General features: G+C 29.7%; 2 protein-coding genes across 2 annotated transcripts; one reads left to right on the top strand and one right to left on the bottom strand.

Moving 5' to 3' along the window:
• Positions 1 to 12,792: 12,792 nt before the first annotated feature.
• Positions 12,793 to 13,371, bottom strand: LOC107910926 (uncharacterized). The gene has a single exon (XM_016838842.1). The coding sequence runs from the start codon at positions 13,369 to 13,371 to the stop codon at positions 12,793 to 12,795; it is 579 nt and encodes a 192-aa protein (XP_016694331.1).
• Positions 13,372 to 17,139: 3,768 nt separating this feature from the next.
• LOC107910927 (uncharacterized) lies at positions 17,140 to 18,405 on the top strand. Its single transcript, XM_016838843.1, has 4 exons — positions 17,140 to 17,146; positions 17,282 to 17,375; positions 17,423 to 17,664; positions 18,347 to 18,405. The coding sequence occupies exons 1-4, from the start codon at positions 17,140 to 17,142 to the stop codon at positions 18,403 to 18,405; spliced, it is 402 nt and encodes a 133-aa protein (XP_016694332.1).
• The last annotated feature ends 3,058 nt before the right edge of the window (positions 18,406 to 21,463 follow it).

The following is a 21,463-nucleotide window of genomic DNA, read 5'->3' as shown; positions in this document are numbered from 1 at the left end:
CTATCATTTCAAATGTCAAGATTTCATCAACAAAATTCCTCCATTCTAAGTGTCAATACTCATCAAGTAAAATATATTATATTGACCAAAACATATATGCAACTCATGTTGCAAATCAACCAAAATAAGATTATCACTTCCAAACATTACACTTATATCCAGATCATCAACATCGTTATACCAAGATCATCAACATCCAAAATAACTTAAACGCAAATAGAAACCTATATGCATGCCATATAACTGAATCTGGAATAAATAAATATTACTAAATTAGAGACTGGATAGTGTGAACTCCGAGTTGATCTAACTGACGCGTTCCACAAAATAACCTATTTAGAACAGAAAGGAAAACAAGATAAGCATTACGAATACTTAGTAAGCTCGTATGAAATTCATTTAACCTACCTCAATAAATTTACAAATAAATTATGAAAAACTAATGTAACATGTATAAATATCATTTGGCATCTTGTTACATCCACAAGTACATCATTTAACACTTCTAGAGGTTAATACATTATATTACACAGGCTTATAATATAACCATTTATCTTTAGTAGTATCCAACACATTTGACCAATTATAACTCGAATTATTTTGTTTATTTATCATTTTTCAACTTAAAATAAAATAACATTTAATTAAATTTTCACATTTAACAACAACAAATGAGATTATCACACACAAATCAAATAACATTTCCAACGATACCATTTAATCTATATAAAAAACTTTTAGCAAGTACGACATTTATATCACTCCATTCTCATGTATTCATTTCAGATTTAATATTCACATTATTTAAACAATTTCATTTCATATCACGTTTATTTTCATTGCCCGGAGAACTATAGAATATACCTCAAATAAACGGGATAATAATTCTCATACAAGCTCGCAATAAGGACATTAATCATTACTCAATGTTGCTCACACAAGTTGCTGAGACTCTGCAACAAATGCTAGATTCTAGTCATCAGTATGATATCCACCACTGGTACATAATACCTAATATATATAACACCGGCACAGAGTGCCTAATACTATAACACCGGTATAAAGTACCTGATAATTGTAATCATTGGCACATAGTACTTGATAAACCCTAATAACATGTCATTTGTGTCCTAACTATTCACCAAGTTCACGCGGCCCTGTATCACATATTCAATCTTTTCCATTCTTTTTAACATTTTCGTACACATATCAAAAAACCATATACTTATTCATTTTCGTTCACTTATCAAGTAACCATATACTTGTTATTTAAACCAATTAATATTCCATAACCGTTCCATATCATATAACCATTCGTGTTAGCCACATATATCGTATTTTGCACTATAGTTCTTTCGATGCCAATAATTATTGTATTACAACAATTAAACTATCAAGCGATTAAATAACACAATAATAAAAAATCATTAAAAAATTAAGTCTTATATGAAACTTACCTAATCAAAATCGGCAACGAATACTACACCAAGGACTTTCAAGCAAAATTTCCTATTTTTGCGTTTATCTTCCGATTGTTTCAAATCTCAATTTACAATATGATTTAATTCAATTAATCAATTTCAAACATCTCAAAACAACCTATTTTAATCGTGAATTAATTTAATTTCCTTTTTCAAATATGCTCTAAATTTTTATATTTTATTCAATTTAGCCCCTAAAATCAAAATAATTATATCTATCAAATTTGAGCTCTGATTTTTAATACAATTACAATTACCTCATTATGCAGCCATCTAATTTCTATAATTATAGAAATTAGCATTAATTTCGAAATTTTTACATTTTAATCTCTAAACTCAAAATTAACAATTTCACTCTACAATTTAGTTCCTATTTCATCTCCAAGTTTAACCACTAACATAATAGCATCAAAAACTATAAAATTCATTAATGGTAACTTTAGAAATCTTTAACAATTTTGAAAACAAAGATACGGGTTAGCTAAACCTAGTTGCAACGATCTCAAAATTATAAAAATTACAAGAAACGGGCTCGATTTTGACTTACATGCAAGAGCTTTGTGCTGGATGAACATCAAAGCTTGGTAATGGTGTTTTTGTTTCCTAATTTCGGTGGGGTGAGCTATTGGAGAAGATGAATTAGTTTTTTTTAAACTTATTTTAACATATATTTTAATTATAATTAAATATTATATAATTCATATTCTAACTTAATTTCCTTCACTAACCACCCACTAACTTTTAAAACGTCTAATTATCATATAAGTCTTCTCACAATTACTAAATAAATCATTTAATTAATAAAATTCAATAGTAATTAAGTTTTATGTATTTTACAATTTAATCTTTTTTTTTAATTGACCAACTAAACATCAAAATCACTAGTCTAAAAGTTAATTCACTTATATAATAGCTCCGTAAATATTCAACACTAATTATTTATGAGCTCGGTTTATGAAAATAAGGTCCTGATACATTATTTTCCAAAACCACTGACTTTCAGTACGCACTACTTGTACTTTGACTAACTAACCAATTAATAAAAATTATCAGATCAAAATTTAATAAAACACTAAAATAAACTCATAAATGTTATTAAATAATATTTACCGACTCAATCATTAGAATACGGAGTTCCAAAATCGTCGTTTCCAGTACCACTGAAAAACGAGTTGTTATAGAATATCGAGATGTGCAGTGCTTATTAGGCAGAACTTTGGGTATTCTTGATGGTCTTGAGCAAGCTTGGGAGCATGGTTGCTATGATGTGTTGTTAGAAATAAATTATTTGGAAGCGTTACATCATGTTAAAAGTACCCTGATGATACATCAACCGGATTCGTATGTCACTTATGCCATCCGAGACCTATTGCATTGATATTAGGCATGTGCATTGAGAATGCAATAGGATGGTTGATTGCTTAGCAAAAACTGCAGAATGAATGGTTATTGGCTTTTACTCTTAGTCCCAACCTCCTTATTTTGCTTTGAATGTGTTGCATGAGGATGTTATTGGTTTATCTCTTCCTAGATTGATTGCTATGTAATAGCTTATACTCTCTTTCCTAATAAAAAAAAAGTTATGTATTATAAAATAGAATAAATTAATAAATTAAGATTATATAAATATCAATTTCATGTAAATTTAATTTTTTTAGATATTAAACTTATGTACAATACTTCGACTAAGATATCGAAAGATCTTGTATCAAACGATAGATTTGTATGATATATTATTATTGAATGAATGATTCATGGTGCATTTTTTTCCACTCTTCTCTTGATTAGTGGTTTTTTCAATGAGGCGTATTTTCTATAAAGAAATAGAATTTTTTTATATATTTTTTAACATTTATATTTGTTCTTTTCAACATTTTTCATCTTTCATATGCTAAAATCTCCTATTTTTTTTCAATTGTGAATATCGAATGGCAATTAAAGGCTCAACTAGTAAAAAAGCACTTACGAATTAAATGATTAATCAATTGAGCGATAATAAAGGAAAAAAAACACTCATTAAGTTCTTAATCAAAAACCAACAATTAATTAAGCCTTCAAAATTATGTTCTCTGTAGAAGCCTTTAATGTTGTTAACTTTATGCTCACTGGCTTGATCACGTGGTAATTGATAAAAAAATTTAAAAACATAAAAACAAAAAAATATCCTTACAATTTTCCAATATTTCTTTAAAACGTTGTTCGAAAAATTATTATAAAAATGACAAAAATCACAAAATATATAAAAATAATAAATAATATTGAAATAATATAAAAATATGTCAATTAACACAAAAAGGATGTTTGACCCTAATCATTTTGTTCAAAGTCTACCAGTGATTATATTTTTTAATAGTTTTTTATAATATTTTAATATTTATGTTATAAAAATATGATTTTTTTATCTTTAGTTACCTTCATTCACTATAAAAAAATTCTAAAAAATATAAAAAAAAATCCAAAAACTGAATTTTTTTCTTTAAAAAAAACTAGATTTTTTTTAAATATCAGGATTTTAAATTATTTTTAATTAAAATTATAAAATATATAAATTAACTAAAAATATACGCATTTGGAATCAACCTAAACAATGAATGTATATAGACATATTTGTGTAGCTCATTATATGCGTGAGCACGAAAATAATAACAAAACAGATCAATTTGTGAGAAATTAACAAAACTTTTTGCTTAATATATCATTATTTCTGAATTTGATTATTATTTAAAACATTGAAAAAGATATGTAGTACGTAGTAATATTCGCATGCTTAGTATATTAATTATTAAGTTTATGATTTTTTTTTCAGTTCAAAAGACTTCACCAAGGAATGTATTTAAGTTGGCCTTAATTTTCATTTATTTTATTTTCTAACCCTTCTTTACTGTTTATCTGATTAATATATAAAAATAATATTTTTATTAAATTAAACTATTAGTAATTATATTATGTGCAAGTTGTAGTGTCACATCCAAAAAATCGAGTTAGTGGAATTGGTTTGTGAAGCTGAGAGTGTTCACACCTCGATTTATAAAATCATCATTGTGCATTTATTAATTAAGAAAGTATTGATTTGATCGTTAAGGGTTAGTAAATCCACTCTAGAGACTAGAGTTCAAACCCCCTCCCTCTCATGTTTTCATTATTTTCGGCAATTCAATTGTGACACTTCAAAATATATGTACGATTCATTATCTAACTTAAGTAAGAAATGAGCAATAGGCTCAATGGTTAAGCATTAGTACTCCTTCCTAAAAGTCCTAGGTTTGAGCCCGAGCCCTCATTTTAAAAAAAAATTGAGAATTCAGCAAGCCTTGGGGTAAATTGCATGTAATGCCCCTAGGGTTTTAATCAATTCTTTCCTAATTAGAATTTACATCTTGTCCCTTTCCAAATCCTAATAGAATTTGCTCTCCATCTTCTTTTTCATTTCTTTTTTTCTTCTTTTTTCTCATTCTTGCACCTTATTTTCTTCTTTGTGTTGTTAATTATTTATCTCTCCTATCGAAACGTTCCACATTCATTAATTTATATTGGAATTTAGATTATCGTTAGTAGCATCCGTTACTATAACACCCCTTAACCCCAAACTGTCACCGGAATAGGATTACGAAGCATTACCGGATATCTCAGACAATTTACAAATAATTCTTAAATAAATAACAAACATATTATAAAATTATTATAAATTCATATAAATTTATGCTAATTGACTTCATTCATTTTTTTTAAAATTTCGACAATATTTCTGCTTATTTTTACATAAAACCCCTTGCAAACTTAAAACCAAAAACAAACCAATACCAATATTTCAATCAATGATTTTATACTTTAAAACGCTACTAAATCATGCTTAATAAATTGATTCACTATTTTATTTATCATTCAAAAGATTATAACCATTTACTCACAACCAAGATCATTTAGCATATATATATTTATATATATACAACTTGTGTTCAATCACCTAGTACATGCCACTTAAACAAAAGGAAGAAATACATCACCAAAATTTTCTTGATGGAGTCGGGATCTTTCTAGATGTTGAACTGGACCTTGAACTCTAATGACCTGCGCACGAAAACAACCCTACGCTAAGTATTTCATACTCAGCGGTATTACCATAATTCAAAATATAATATTAATAAACATGTAATGCATAAAATCATACATACAAATTTAAACTCACATTTCATATTTCCACAATAACAATTCATCAATTAATATCATATATCCACAATTTGGAACTTGGACACATCATGAACCTTAGATTCATTTCTCAATCTCATATCACATTTCAATTCACAATTCGACTTCTCATTTCATTTCAATAGTTCGATTGAACAACTCATTCAGTTTATCATTTTATTATTTACCCTATTAACAAAACTCAAACTTTGGCGGATACACGGATCCAACCAAACACTCCAGTATGACACCCAGTGCCTCATCGGATAGTTCGAAGCAATAGTGGACACCCAGTGTCTCATCGGCAAAGCCGAAGAAAGTTGGTACCCAGTACCTCATCGAATCTATCCGAAGAAATATAATGACACCTAGTGTCTCATCGACTCGAGGTCAAAGTATCCCTGAACTCTTCCAATCCTATGGCATGCCAACTATATTCGACTCAGCTCGACTAGTTAATAGGGTCTCCAAATTCACATTTCAATTCAATTTCACTTTTTCACTTTCAATCACAATTCAATTCAAAATTCACTTTTCCATTTTTCAAGTCAATATTCAATTCAATTCTACACATATATTCATCATTCAATTGAATTTCTTTCAACTTAATAATAATACTTACCATATATTTCACTTACCATACATATAAATTTAAATATAGCATTTAATAACAAATAATTTGAATTATAGTAATACAAACCGTAAATCTCTCGTTTTAGTCATCGATAGCTTTCTCCTTTCCTCTTGATGCTGATGCCTCGGGTTCTTTGTTAGCTACGAAAATAATAATTTACACTATTAATTACAGCACTAATTATAATAAATAATTGAATTTCTAATCGATTCCTACCTTGTTCTCAATTTAATCCTAACTAAGTTTTCTTACTTTTCTAATTCAATTCACACTCTATTTCTATTCAAATTTCATCCAAACTCAAATTTAACTATTAAAATTTCAACATATTTTCCTAATTTCGAATTTCCCTCAATTTAGTCCCTAAAACATAAAAACTTATAGTTTCTTTTACAATTTAATCCTTTTTATCAATTCTAACTTAAAATTTATTTAATTAAATCCCTAATTCAACAATTTATTCAACATGAACCATGCTTAAAAACCTATAAACTTCTAAAACCTCAACTTGATTTCATCAAAACTCTACTCTAAAGCTTCTAAAACATCAAAATTAAAAGAAAAGGGCTTAATTGACTTACCAAATTAAACTCCAAGCTTTAAAAACCCCTTTTCCCTTTTTCTTTCTTTTTCTTCTTTCTTTCTTTCCTTTCCCCTGTTTCCAAAGCCGACAGGTGAGTAAGAAGACGGAATATCTAAAATTAATGGCTCGTAACAGCAGGTATGCTATGCCAAAACAAAGGTCTGGCCTTCTCCTCTTGGCCACTTAAACAGGCACTGCCTTTTAGCTGTTAATACCATTAATTTAGACTACTTCTTCAAACTCATTTGAGCTTAGTATCCCTGGTCTAAGCTTAATTTCTGATCTGCAAGATCTATTGTATGGCAAGCACAGAGCATACTTTTAAACTAACGGAAGATTTTCTTTCACAGATATGCCATACTCAGGCAGGAAGAGATCAGAGAGATTTAGCAAGACATGATTTTTAAAACACTCTGAATATTTTTATTTTTTAAACTGGCTATATCTTACAACTGAACATCCTTGCTCTTTATATAGAGAAGGAAACCTAGATAAGTAGATAAGAAGGAATCTGCTTTTTCTTTCTAATACAATGACTCATCACACATTTTTAAAAAGCAAAGTACAATAATTTACATAAGGACAAAGCAGATAAAAAGGAATCTGCTTTTAGTACAATGACTCACCCTTAATTTTAAGCAAAGACGTTTATCAGAACAAAATACTCAGTTTTTAGTCAGTATCATAGTCTGTACTTATGTCGGAGGTGATATTCAATTCTTCTACTTTTCTCTTCTTTTCCTCTCTTGCTCTGTAGCACTTTAATTCCAGTTGTTCAATTCTTTTTTCTAAGTCATCAGGTGGTGTCACTTCATGAATATATTTTCAGATTGATGTGTCTTCATGTATATCCTTCTATGCTGGCGTGGCTTGAGTTGCTTGGCTACAATACATTGGATACTCTTGTGACCATTCTTTCGGATCTGGGATATTTGTTTGATATTCCACTAAAGCTTGTTTTAACTGTTCCTTATAGGTGTTAGTGGATTATCTTTATCCCATGGTGCTAGGGTGTTTTCTGAGGGCCATATTTTAGTAGGAATGATCCTGTTTATCTGGCACAAGTATTTTTGTAAACTCCTGTAGCGACAAAGGCTCATACTTACTTCTGTGGCATAAGTTTTATGAATACATGCACTGGGGAATGCTCCTAGTTAAGTTGTTGGGCCGTTCTGCATGAAGTATTGTGGTTTGTAAAAGATGATTACAATCTACTGGGCATTTGTGTTTTTAAGGAATTCAAGCCCAACCATTTCGTGCCATTATTCTAATGGGTAGAACCATGCAAAAAAGATTGCTAAGTTCTTCATTTCTGGACTAAGTTCTCCTTGTATAGCCATGGTCAAATAGTATTGGAGATCTTCAATGAAGAATTCAATACCAATATGAAACAAGTGGGTTAAATACCATAGCATCTATTTCAGTTCATCAGGGAACTCAGTAAATTGGAATTTTATGGGATGGATAAATGGGTAATCAGGATGAAGACCTAATGGTTTCAGAAATAATCCACCAAAATCTTTTAAAATGTTTAGCTGATAGGATAGCATCATGTTCATGGCTTCCCTATGCAATTTCTTTTCTAAGATCAAACTTAGAACTTCTAGAGGATAATCAGAGTGAGAATTTAGTTGGCAAGGTATTGAAAATGGTGAGAGTGGATTTTGAAAGTTTTTCCTTTTACATTTTGCCTTGAAAGATGATGAAGGTTGGATCATGAAGTTTCTAGGGAATTTTTCAAAAGGTCTGGTGAGAATGTCAGCAAGAACATTGGTTTTTCCTTTTATGTGAATGACATTAAAGGAAAACTTAGAAAACCATTCAGCCTATCTGAGAAGTTAGGGGTGAGGTACTTCTTTTTGTTTGAATTTCAACATTTTGGGAAAAGAAGACATGTCCATTTCAACAAGAAAATGATATCCAAGTAAATGGAATTCAAATTTAGAAATACCTCATTTGACTGCAATGATCTCTTTGAAAGTGGAATGATAATGGGTTACAGCATCAGTAAATCTCCCACTTTTGTATCCACATAGTCGTCTTTTACCATTTTCTTCTTCAAATAAGATGGCTCCCCAATATTTGTCACTGGCATCTGTTTGCAAGATTCTTTTTCCTTCTGAAAGAATCTGCAATGATGGTAGATGAGCTAGCTTTTCTTTAAGTTTTTTGACTGCTAGAGATTGCTTGATTCCCCATGGAGGAGGATCTTTTTTCAGCATTTTTCTCAAAGGATTTGTAAATTTTGAGATTTTTGGAACAAAGTCTCTAAGATAATTTACAATTCCTAAGAATTTCTAAACTTGTTTCTGAGAAAAGTTTCTGACTGGAAATTTCTTCAACTCTTCTGCAATACTTGGATGAGGCTGATACCTTCCTTCCTTGATAATCATACCAAGAAACTTTATGTCGTCTCTGTTAACTTGCATTTTTCTTTCAGAAAGCATGATTCCATATTGAAAAATGATTTGCTTGAACTTTTCAAGGAGGATGACATGACTGTCTTGATTTGGATTGTATAGGAGAATGTCATCTATGTAGATCAAAGCTTGATCCATTATAGGCTGAAAAAATCTTTATCATGGCCTTCTGGAATAGTGATGAAGCAGTTTTTAACCCAAAAGGCATAACTGTCCACTGGAAGTGTTTGTTTGGGATGCAAAATCCTGTCTTGGGCCTGTCTTCTAGATCTATTCCCAATTGCCAAAATCCTACTTTTAAATCAAATTTAGAGAAAACTCGAGCTTTTACGAGACTTAAGAATATTGAATTTTTGTCAGGCAAGGGAAATTTGTCATCTTGTCGGAAGTGATTAAGAGGCTGATAATTTATTATCAGTCTTAACTTCCTTCTAGCCTGTTCTGATCTTTTGTTGACATAGAATGCTTTGCAAGCCCATTGTGAATTTGAAGTTTCAATCAATCCTTCATCTTGTAATTGTTGGCACTCCTTTTTAGCTAGCTTCAAATATTCTAGGTTCATCCCCATATGACTAACTTTGGTCGGATTGATATCTTCATTCTTCTTAAAAGAAAGTCTGATGAAGAATTCATAGTTTTTCCACAAAGGACTTTTACATTTTTGAAAGAACTCTGAATGAGATTCTGCACATGAATTTTCTTTTAACTCTTCCATGATTTCCTGGATCTTCTCAGAATGTATTGAGAATATCTTTGGAATAGGCACAAAAGGTCTGAACATTTTTTTGTACCTTAATCCATCTGGTAGAATTCTTAATTGTTTAGCTTTGGTGTAAAGATCAAAGCCAACAATAAGATCTTTTCCAGGAATTTTTTATCCCAAAACTGTAGTAGTAATGGAGCATGTTGGGAAGAATTGAATTTTGATGGGTTTACTTCTCAAATGTGTTGTGAAAACCTTATTTGCTGCTGAGCTAAAATGCCTAGTATGAGGCTCCTACCATCCTGATGGTAAAACATCTGGATTCATAATGGACTCTGCTGCACCGGCATCAATGAACGCAATTACAGTAATAGGCTTACTGTATTTGTCCAAGTAGATAGAGATAGGAACATATGGCACCAAAACTTCTGAGGTTGAAAGAATTTGTGAGTTTGATAGCAGAGAATGGAAGAGAATCTGAGGTTGTGCCATGAGTATCTCGCTTGATGAAGATTCTAAATCGTTGTATTCTATGCTTTGGATTGCACACACTGATTGATCATTGAGCTCATCGTCAATAGAAAATAGGGATTCAATATCATCTTCTTCAATTATCTTGATTCCTGACTTTTGTTGTATCTGCTGGATCATCTTAGCGCCTTTCTTATTGTTTGGGCATGACTTTGCAAAATGATCCTTTTGATTGCAGATGTAACATCGAGTGGCTTTTGTTCCTTTGTGAAATTTCTTCTTCTTCTTCTTGAGATATTTCCATTTATATTTTTTCTTGGGAATTTTTAGAGAAAATTTCTTCATTTTTCTGAAATGTTTCTTTTTCTTGGTATGACAATAACATGACTTGTCATGTCCACACTTAATCTTAAGATACGAGTCATAACAGGCTTTGTCTAACTTCTATCACCAGGTAGATAATCTTTGAAGATCTTTCTTATGTTGCACAGATCTTCTAAAGCAATATACGTCTCTTGCTGGATTTCTCCAATGATCAGGTTGAGAATATTTTTGTTTTGCCTGTAGAGATTCTTATTTATTACTACCTGAAGAGGATCTGGAATAGACACAACAACTGCTTGCTTCAAACTGGGATCCAATCCAAGGGCACAGAAAAGTTTTGTCATCGCATAAAAATGCTTATACAAATCTTTTTTCTTGTAAGAGCAACATCTTCTCTTAAAGAACTCTCTTATCTTTAGAGTTAACACTAATAAGTGCATCTAGTTTGCTTGATCAATAGAATTCTACCAGTCTTTTAACATCCCTGTGAATCGTGAAACAAATTCAACCAGGACATTATAATGGCTCTCCTCTGTCAAATTTCTGGTTTCAAGCCATGCATGGAATTTCTGTAGTCTTTCTGGCCATTTGTTTGTTGGAATGTCATCAAGAGTAAAAATCATTTTCCCTGTTGAAACATGGGATGCAGATCCTACATTTGAAGGTTCTCCAACTGCAGTGGTTTTTTCTTCTAACATTTCATCAAATTTGACATCTGGATGTGTTGTGGCCATTATTTTTAGGGCTTTTGAGTCTGTTTCAGAATAACTTGCTGATGTCTCTGAATCTTCTGAAATGGATTCTGAAGATTCTGACATTTTAATTGGGGATTCTGGAGTTATTCCAGTTTCTTTTAGAACAGATATCTTTGGAAGCACTTTTTGACTATAATCCTTCAAAAAATTTGTTAAGGGATTTTTAATAGACTGTTTTTCCTTCTGGATCATCAAGGATTTTGATACCTGTCTAGGTGGAGATGGAGGAGGACTCTCTTGTTCATCTTCATGTTTCTCTACTGGTCTTTTCCCCAGAGTTTTTTCTTTTTGTTTATTTTTTCTGTAATTTTTCACTTTTCTTCCTCCCTTTGAGCCTTGATTTGTAAAAACAAATCATAAGTGCTTGGTTTCTTCTTTTCTTCAGGTGGAGAAAAAATTATTTTCACGTTTTCGGATGATCTTGGCTTATCTAGCTACCTTACCTAGGAAAATAATTCAATACCATTTTTCAGTGGTCGAGGAGATGGTATTTTTCCTGCTTTCAGGGCTTTGATATGTTCATTGAGTCTCTGAATTTCTTTCTCTTTGGGCAATATGAGAGAAAAAATCTTGTCCTGGAGCAGCTGGTTCAGTTGTAACTTCTTTAAGCCTTTTTTGGAAAAGCTTAATGAGATTCTTGATCATCTCGGAGTTTGCATCAATTGTCTTTTCTATCTTCAAGACTTTGGTGTCTATCTGACTGACTTTCTGATCTATATTTTTCAATGCAGAATTTTGGGCCAAAGCATTTTCTGTCTGCCAATTCAAAGTGGTTTCTGCTGCTGCAATCTTCACTTGTCGGCCTTCCGCATCTGCTTGCAATTTCGAAAGAATCTTCGGGGCATGAAGATATTCCTTTTTTGAGAATTCTTCTAATGGTGGAAATTCATGTTCATAAGAGGAAGTTGCCTCATACATTTGAACTTCTGGAATTTTCTGTACAGGGGCAACAATTTTTCCTTCCTCTTGAGTATATGACTTCAATTGGTTGTGCTTCTGGACCCATCTATTAATTTTTTTATAGCATGGCTGCTTTAAAGGCTTAGCTAGCCATTTTTGATCTGGGTCTTTCTTTGGTGGTGATGGCGGAGGTACATGAGGTTGTTCTTGGATCTTGGGAGGTTGTGGTTTTGACTTTCCAGTAGAATAATTTACAAGGTAGACAAATTTACCATTGTCTTCTCCTAAGGGACCAATGTCTGGATCTCCGTTCATCCATCGTTCATAAAATTTTGTTTAAGTTGATTTTTTACGGTTTTTCTTCCTGCGAGTCTTCTGGATTTCTTCATCTAAATCATCAAATGCTGCATTTTGACATCCATTACAGGAACAATTTATATCCCAAGGACAATGTCCTGTAGGATCTTTGAAGAAATACAAAGGCTTCCTATTTGGCTGGAAGCTTTGTATGAGTGGTGCTTCTAGGCCAGGTTCTGAACCATCAGAGGGTATTGGTTGTAACATCATCTGGGTGGAGAAAATTGGAGGGGTTGGGAGTTGTTTCAAGTGACTATGATCAAACTTGATCTCACTAGTTCCATCAACCCTAGTGATGATCTGACTTTTTGTGGAACGGATCGGTTGATCATGTTGGTGGATCTGTTCATAGTTAGTTACCCATTTTTCTGGCAAAAGCTTTAACAGCTCCTGATTGGGTATTTGTTTTGGGACATGAACACGGTGTGGCTCTTCTATTGTATTTACAGAAATGAGAAGAGAATCTTCAGATCCTTGATTTAATAACTTGAACGTATGATCATGGACTCTGTACACTATCTGATAGTGAAGAATCGCTGTAACTGCCGATTCAACCATCTCAGCTCCAATAATTTGAATCTAAACTTTGAGAGTATCCATCAAGTTTGGATCTTGTAGATACATGGTAAAATTAGGAAACAAAGCTACTATGGCCATTCCTGAGCTTAGAGTGGCTTCAACCGTTCCGATGCAGGCATCTTGATAGCGTTTGTATCTGGAGTCTAAAAGAGCTATCCTGGATACAACAGGTTTCCCTGAAGTTCCATGATAGTTTAGAGCCAGTCTGACCGCTCCAAAATGGATATAAGAATATCCATGCTGACTCTATTCTTGTGGAAAATTTGGAAGAATTTCGAGAGTAACAAACTGTTCTTCTTGACCACCATAAATAAGATGCTTATCAAACTTAGAGGACTGCTCATATTTACGAACATTTTTTCTGCTGGTAGTAATTAAAGATTTTATACTTTTAATAGGAGAAAAAACAAGCTTTTGGTATGTAGAATAAGGGTTTACAAAAGGCAAATCTGTGGCTTGAACCTTTTCTTCTTTAGTGAAGTACTCAACTTCATATAAAGAAGAAATTTTTCTAGCAGAATGAGATTTCAAAGGAAAACTAGGTAAAGATAAAGGTGCTTTAGTAGTAGAAGTTCTAGGAGAATTCATTTTGGAAAATACTCCCTTCCTTTGTGAATCTGGGTGCTTTGATACTTTATTTTATTTGCTTTATTGTTTTTAATTACTAAATAAATAATTAATATAATATTAATATAAAATATCTTATGCTTAAATATTAAGTAAACCAATTGTTTAATTACATTTGTACATATTTATTTTATTACACTTGTATAAATTTTATACCATTTATTTTTCAATCATTTTATTTATTTAATAAAAGTCTATTTAACAACAATTGATAATATTACAAATGTACATATATATTTTATTTATAATTTGTACAATATCATCTATACCATACACTTGTCATCATTTATTTTATTTATCACACAAAATTCTTATAATTTAATTATTTATCTAATAAATATCTATCTAATAATTTAATATAATTATTACAAATGTATATACTTCTATCAATACATTTGTATTAAATCACTTCTATACATTTGTCTTTGTTTAACTTATTTCATAATATAATAATAATAATAATAAATATAATTTATTATTTAATATTAAACCTTAATGATTATTAATGAAATTAAAAAAAATATCACATAAAAGTCTTCAATCTTACCTACTTATGCCGCTTTATACTTGTGAATTGGCTTAATTGCCATTTTGGTCCTTTATACTTTCTTTAAGTAAACTTTTACCCTTTACTCTATTTAATCCTTTTTCCTAATTATTCTTAATTAGACTAAATTCACCTATCTAAAACTTAATTAAACACACAACTAGTCTCGTAAATATTTCTAATAATTATTTCAAACTCAATTTACTAAGATGGAGGCCCGATATCATACTTTTCTGATGCCCGTGAATTTTAGGTCATTACAGTTACCTTTCCCAAGAATTGGTAAGTATGTTGCGTTTCAATGATTAGATATCGTATATCCATTGTGTCAATCCCTGATATTAATATTTTCTATTCGTTTAATTAATTTGTTTTGGATTTCGCCGGAATCCCTACCGTCGAATTTAACATATGAATACTTGTATGGTTGTCGTTTGAAGGAACGGATCTAGGTGAATCAGACCAAAATCGATAGTGAGGAATGCCAATCAGATATACGGTGAAAGGTGTATGTCTTTTCCAAGTTAATCGATGGCGATCTTGAGTAGGTTTAGGGCCACACAAGCGTGTGGACCACACGACCATGTGCACCTGTAGATTTTAAGGACTTCGTGAACCACACGGCATCAATATGGCTTCAGCATATCATACGGCTTGCCGCATAGTCGTGTCCTTCCTATAGGGTAAATTATTGTTTTTCATACGATATCAAGTTGTTACACGGCCTAGCCACACAACCGTGTGACCCATGTTTTACAATTTTACACAGAAATTGTGAATTGTTTAGTTTAGTCCTTATATAGACCCTAAATTATTTTTAGAGTTTTTATTCACTCAATTGGGTTCTTAATAGTATGTTTATTCTAGAATATGTGAGTTAATGGTTGAATTGCTATAGTTATATTGTATGATATGTTAATGTTATAGGCTTTCTATCACTGTAATATTGACAACCTGCTACTATTAATATTGTTACTGCTCTATTGAGTACATGTTAAATAGGTCTACTGTTACTGTTGAACTGAATACATGTTAAGCATGTCTATTGTTTCTGCACTGTTTTGTTACAAGCATGTCATAGGGTGGAACGATATGAACAAATAAGAAATGGCAATTTAATAATCTTCAAACAGTTGTGGTTTATCCACAACATAGTGACAGGTTATTTGAAAATACTAGTGGTTTACCCATAATTTTTACTGGCAGATTAATAGAAAATCAGTGGTGGTTTATCCACAACGCGGTGTGTAACAGATTGAGGAGTTTTGGGGAATTCTTACTGTAGTGTGTAGCGGAGTTGGGAAGGATCCTTTCTGATAAACTGAAATTGCATTGTCATTCATAAGCATGTTCATGCAAAATTGTGGATTCTAAAATATTATACTGATGTGTTGATCTGAAAAACTGATACTTTGAATTGCTATATGGTTGTGATTATTCTAAGAATTGTTAGTTCGTATGCTTTGTCTATTGTTAACTGTTTTACGTTGATTTTCTTGTGATTGGACTGACACTGAGCTTCTTAAGCTCACCCCCTTTAATTCCCATCTTTACAGATAATTCTCAAGATTAGGGCACGGACTCAGCATTCGGAGGGCTCGTCTCTGGTAGTTTATTTTTTAAAAGTATCTAGACATATTATTTATAATTTATGTTATTTGAGAACTGTATTGCTTTATTTTGAACAAACTTGGATTTTGGGTTAAGTCTGGCATGCATGAGGTTTAAATTGATTTTAGATTTGAAATTTGGAAATTGAATTATTGATGCATGAAAATTTGGTTTTTAAAACCCTGTCGAATATCACTATTTCTGATGCAATATTATAAATGAGTTTTAAGTAGGAAATAAATTGAAAACAACTTTTGCCAAGTAAACATCGAAATCAATCGATTTTTGAAATTAAATTGTATATCTTAGGAACATGATAAGTTTTTCTACTAAGATAAACAAAAGTTACTGTTTTGTAAACTCCGGTAGTTGTACTAGGCCATTTCGGTGACTAATGTAACTTTTCGAATTCGACCACAACTTCTAAGCTAGGTTTGGGAGGTTACATGTAGATTTGGTCTATGCATTTTAATTTGGTTAGTTTTAGTCTCTACAATTTTTGAATTTTAAAATTTCAGTCATAACCAAATGATAGCTGTTAAATTTATTATATTTTGTTATCTTTCAAAATTTGATGCAATAAACATATTATCACATGTATAATGTTATTTCAATTTATTATTTTCACATATTATTCACAACAAGTTATTTAACGGATTTAACGACCATCATTTATATCAATACTAAAATTTTGAATTTATAAGAATTAAGAATGATTTAATTGGAGAACATGGACTAAATTTACCATTTTGCACATTGTACATGACTAATAGCAAAATTTAACCAAACAAATTTAACTGTTACCCTTTTAGAAGTGAAATTTCAAAATTCAAAAAAATATATGGAATGGTAATCAATTCAAAAAGTGTTGAAACTAAAATTGACCAAATTAAAGTATATGGACTAAATTCATAATTTATTTGAAACAGAGTAATAATAGAAATTGATTTTTTTTTTCGATAATGGGGAGTAAGTTAAGATTTCATATCACACAATATAATAAGAATGATTATTTTATACACCGCTAATGACGTAAAAAAAAAAACTCTAGAAACGAGTTAAAGTTGAATACGGATGCCTCTGGGGAGAGTGTCTCTGGCATAGTTGCTGTGGGTGGCGCTGCTAGAGATCACCAAGGTTCCTGGCTGTGGGGGTTCACCAAAGGGGTTGGATCATGTCCGCCGTTGATTGTTGAACTGTGGGGGCGTTTGAAGGATTGTTGTTAGCTTGGGAAAATGGTTGTAGGAGGGTTGAGTTAGAGACGGACTGTTTGCAGGCGGTTGATTTGTTGCAGGGCTATGGTGCAAGTTGTTTGGCGATAGTCAACAGATTGCGGGAGCTTCTTAATCAGCTATGGGAGGCTCAACTAGTGCACATATTGAGGACAAAGAATGAGGTGGCGGATGGTATGCCCCGATTTGCGTCGAAGCTTCAGTGGAACAGACAAGTTTTTGAGAAGCCTCCTTGCTCTGTTAATGATTTGTTCTGTAATGACTGTAACACTATTTCAGGGTGTAAACTGTTTTATTCTCCCTTTCTTAAAAAAAACTACAAAATGATATCATTTGTTTGTTGGGTATAGTAAAAAAAAAAAAAAGAAACTCTACAAAATGATATGATTTGTTTGTTGGGTATAGTAAAAAAATAAAACAATTAAAAATTATATTTAGTATGTTTTAAGTCTGTTTATAGAAAATTTTTACTACATTAATTATTATAAAATAATTGTGGTAAAAATATTATAGAGGTAATTGTATTAGAAATTAAATTGTATTTTATTTTTATTCAAAAAATAAGTAGATTAATTATTATACATTAAATAAAAATAATAATTATTTTATTAAAAATGTCATCCTTATTAAAAATTAATTATTATATATAAAAATAAATTTCACCTGTCATGCTACAATAATTGACTGTTTTCCGTGGTGATGTCTCTATGGTAGTTTGTGCATATGGTAATCATGTATTGTTGAAAAAAAATTGATTGACAAATTATTAATCAGTCTAGTATGACCAATGATTGTAAATGCCTCGTGTACAGTGTAGTGATAGAGTGACCAAACAAATAGGGCTGTGATTTCTCTATCACGACATCTCAAATCGAATCATATTCTACAAACAGTCGCAGTGAAATATTACTCTACTTTTCAACATTTTTCCGTACAGGTCCACCGCATCGACTTGCCAAAGTGCGCGAAGCACCAGAAAAAAGAAACCTTCCTTGAAAGAGAAATCATAGAAAATAAGAAGCAGGGGATCGTGGCGGTGTGAAGATGGGGCCATCTCCGTTGAACATGGTTATGGCCTATGGGTCATTATCGCAACACTATACAATTTTAATTTTTTTTGAAGGAAATTAATTGTAGATAATTAGAATTCATTTTGTTGGTTTATTTTTTTAAAAAAACATTATATTTGACAAAAAAATAAAGTACTCATTTTTAATTAAAATGTTATTACGAAAATGGGATTGCATTCGTAAAAAAATTAGTTTTTTAAGCGCATGTTTACACGTTTAATTATTTTTATTTTCAAATATTAAATATATAAAAATATACAAAAAGATGTAAAATTACTTTTATTTTACATAAATATAAGTGGATTCCTCCTTCATTAATAATATATGTAATATCTATATATTACTTTTATAATAAAATTTTATTATTTTTAATTTATCCAATTATATTCAATAAATTAATAATTGCTGTTACTTTTTAATAATAACATATAGTTAGTAATATATTAATAAATTATTATCTTAATATCAACTTACTAATATAAAGAGCGATAAATGATATTATTATAAGTTCAAACGTTTCTTCACATATGTGCTCTTTTATATTTTTATATATATTAAGGATTATAGTTGTATAAAATTTCAAATATATATAAGTTAACATCCATAAATATCTTTACTATATTATTTTTATGATTTAGTGGTTTTATTATATTTATATTATATTTAAAATTATTAATTAAGTTAATATTACGAGTTAGCTAAATACCAACTCAGTTGTGAAATAATTAATTTTTTTACAAGTAAATTATATTATGAAATTATTTTTTTATCTTTTTATACTTATATAAAGTCAATAAAAACCTACACATAATAAAACTTAAACCTAAAATACTATATTTTTAAATCTTCGACTTTATCATTTTAACAAAATTTTGTTTAATTATTATATAAATTTTTAATAAAATATTTGCCACACAAATGTTTTCACCCCATGTGCTACAATTTAATTTTTCTTCACCTAGTTAGTGTGACTTGATTGGTGACAATGAACTCAAACAGTTTATCATTAGCATATTATATGCTAGTGAAGTTTTTGAGAAAAAAAATATATGAAAAATGAGATATGTTGCAGGAAAAAAAAAACTCACTAGACCAAATCCCAATCTTTGTTTTATATTATAATTATATTTCATATATGAAAAAAGCTAGTTAAAATTTTAGATATGATAGATAGAGTTAAAAAGGCTATTATATTAATTATATTAATTATTTTTAATCAATTAAAATTTACAAAAATTAATTTAGAATTTATTTCATTAAAAGTTTTTATAATATATATTTTAAGAAATTTTACTCATAAAAAAGTTTAAAAAATAATAAGTTAAAGTTGAATTTTTTGACCACAAAATTAAAATATGACAAATTTAGTGAGAAGAAAAGACTATCACTTTATATGAAGTTTGAAATATTTATATTTATTTTAGGTTTAAATGCTATAAAAATGTTCATAAAATAATTTACAAAAATCAATTAAGACTCTAATTGAAATGTGCAATTAATTGAGTCATCGATCAAAAGTTAGCAATTAATTAAGTCCTTGAAATATTGCTTTCTGTTGGAGTTCTTAATGGGCCATTAAGTGATGACTTGTTAGTTGAAATAGAGATTACCATGATAATTGACATGGAAAAAAATGATGACACGGTGACTATCCTAGCATTTGACATTGAAAATTGTTGACGTGAATGACTTAATTGATTTTTTAATATTTTCTGAGGGTTTAATTGATTTTTAATTATTTAACCCTAAAAATTGTTACAATATAATGGAATTTAGAAAAATTATATATTATTCATATATAATGAAAAATTTTAAAAAGTTAGAAATCATAAAAAGAATATAAAGATATAAAAAATATTAAATGTATTTTTTGAAAGAAAAATAAAATTATTAAATGTATTAGATATTATAAAATATTATCAATATATTATAAAAATATGAATGATTATAAAAATTACAAAAATTATAAAAAGTTATAGAAAATTATATAAAATTTATTGACATAATAAAAAATTATAAAAATATTAAAAATTTAAAACACATTAAATATTATTAAAAAGTTACAAAAATATATAAAATTTTGTTAATTTGAAGGTTTGAAGTCTTTGGTTTTGACAATAAGAGAATCGATAAGCTTGAAGTGTTATGTTGATGGGATTTGTATGGGGTTTCGAGTGATGTGTTTGAGTGACAATTAATTTAATATTTGGTGGCTTAAGGTGGGTGGAGAACAATCATTTTAGTTGAGGAGGAATGATGCGAGGAAATTGATAAAGATTGATTAAGGTATGATATGATGTAAGGCAGTACGAAGGGAAATAAAAAGAGTAATAATTTTTTATTAAAATTTTTTCTTAAATTATTAAAAATTGTAAGAAGTTATAAAAATAAAATATTAAATATTATAAAATTAAAAAAATACTTTTCCTTTATAAATTTATAGTAACTTTGATAATTTTTTATCATTTTAATATTTTTAATTAATTTTCTATTGCTTCTTTATAGTCTTTTTTTTTGTTTCTATATTTTAAACAAAATTTTGTGTAATTTATAAAAATCAATTAAATTCTTAAAAAATAATTAGAAAATCAGTGAAACTAATAATATTATGTCAACCATTAGGTCAGCATCTAACTGCTCATCATAAAATTCGACCAAAAAATATATTTAAAAGCTTAATTGAACTAATTTTCTATTATCTAATTATTGCAAATTGACTTAATTAATATTTTAATTATTTTAAAAGAGTTTTTCGAGTTTTTATTTTATATTGATATAAACATATATGTTTATTATATTATATGATATCTTAATCACTTTTTATTTGGTATTTTGTGAATTATATTTGTAGACATGCGGTGTGCACCTTTACCCACTATTTAGGTTTCTTTCCTCTCTGTCTGTGCCTCTCTCACCCTTTTTCTTTATTTTCGAGTTTCTTTCTCTCACACGAATTTCATCGAACAGGTAAAATAAAGGGGTAT

The sequence above is a fragment of the Gossypium hirsutum genome, chromosome D11, assembly GCF_007990345.1.
Source record: "Gossypium hirsutum isolate 1008001.06 chromosome D11, Gossypium_hirsutum_v2.1, whole genome shotgun sequence".
In the NCBI taxonomy this organism is placed as follows: domain Eukaryota; kingdom Viridiplantae; phylum Streptophyta; class Magnoliopsida; order Malvales; family Malvaceae; genus Gossypium; species Gossypium hirsutum.
This window is presented reverse-complemented; position numbering and strand designations above follow the sequence as displayed.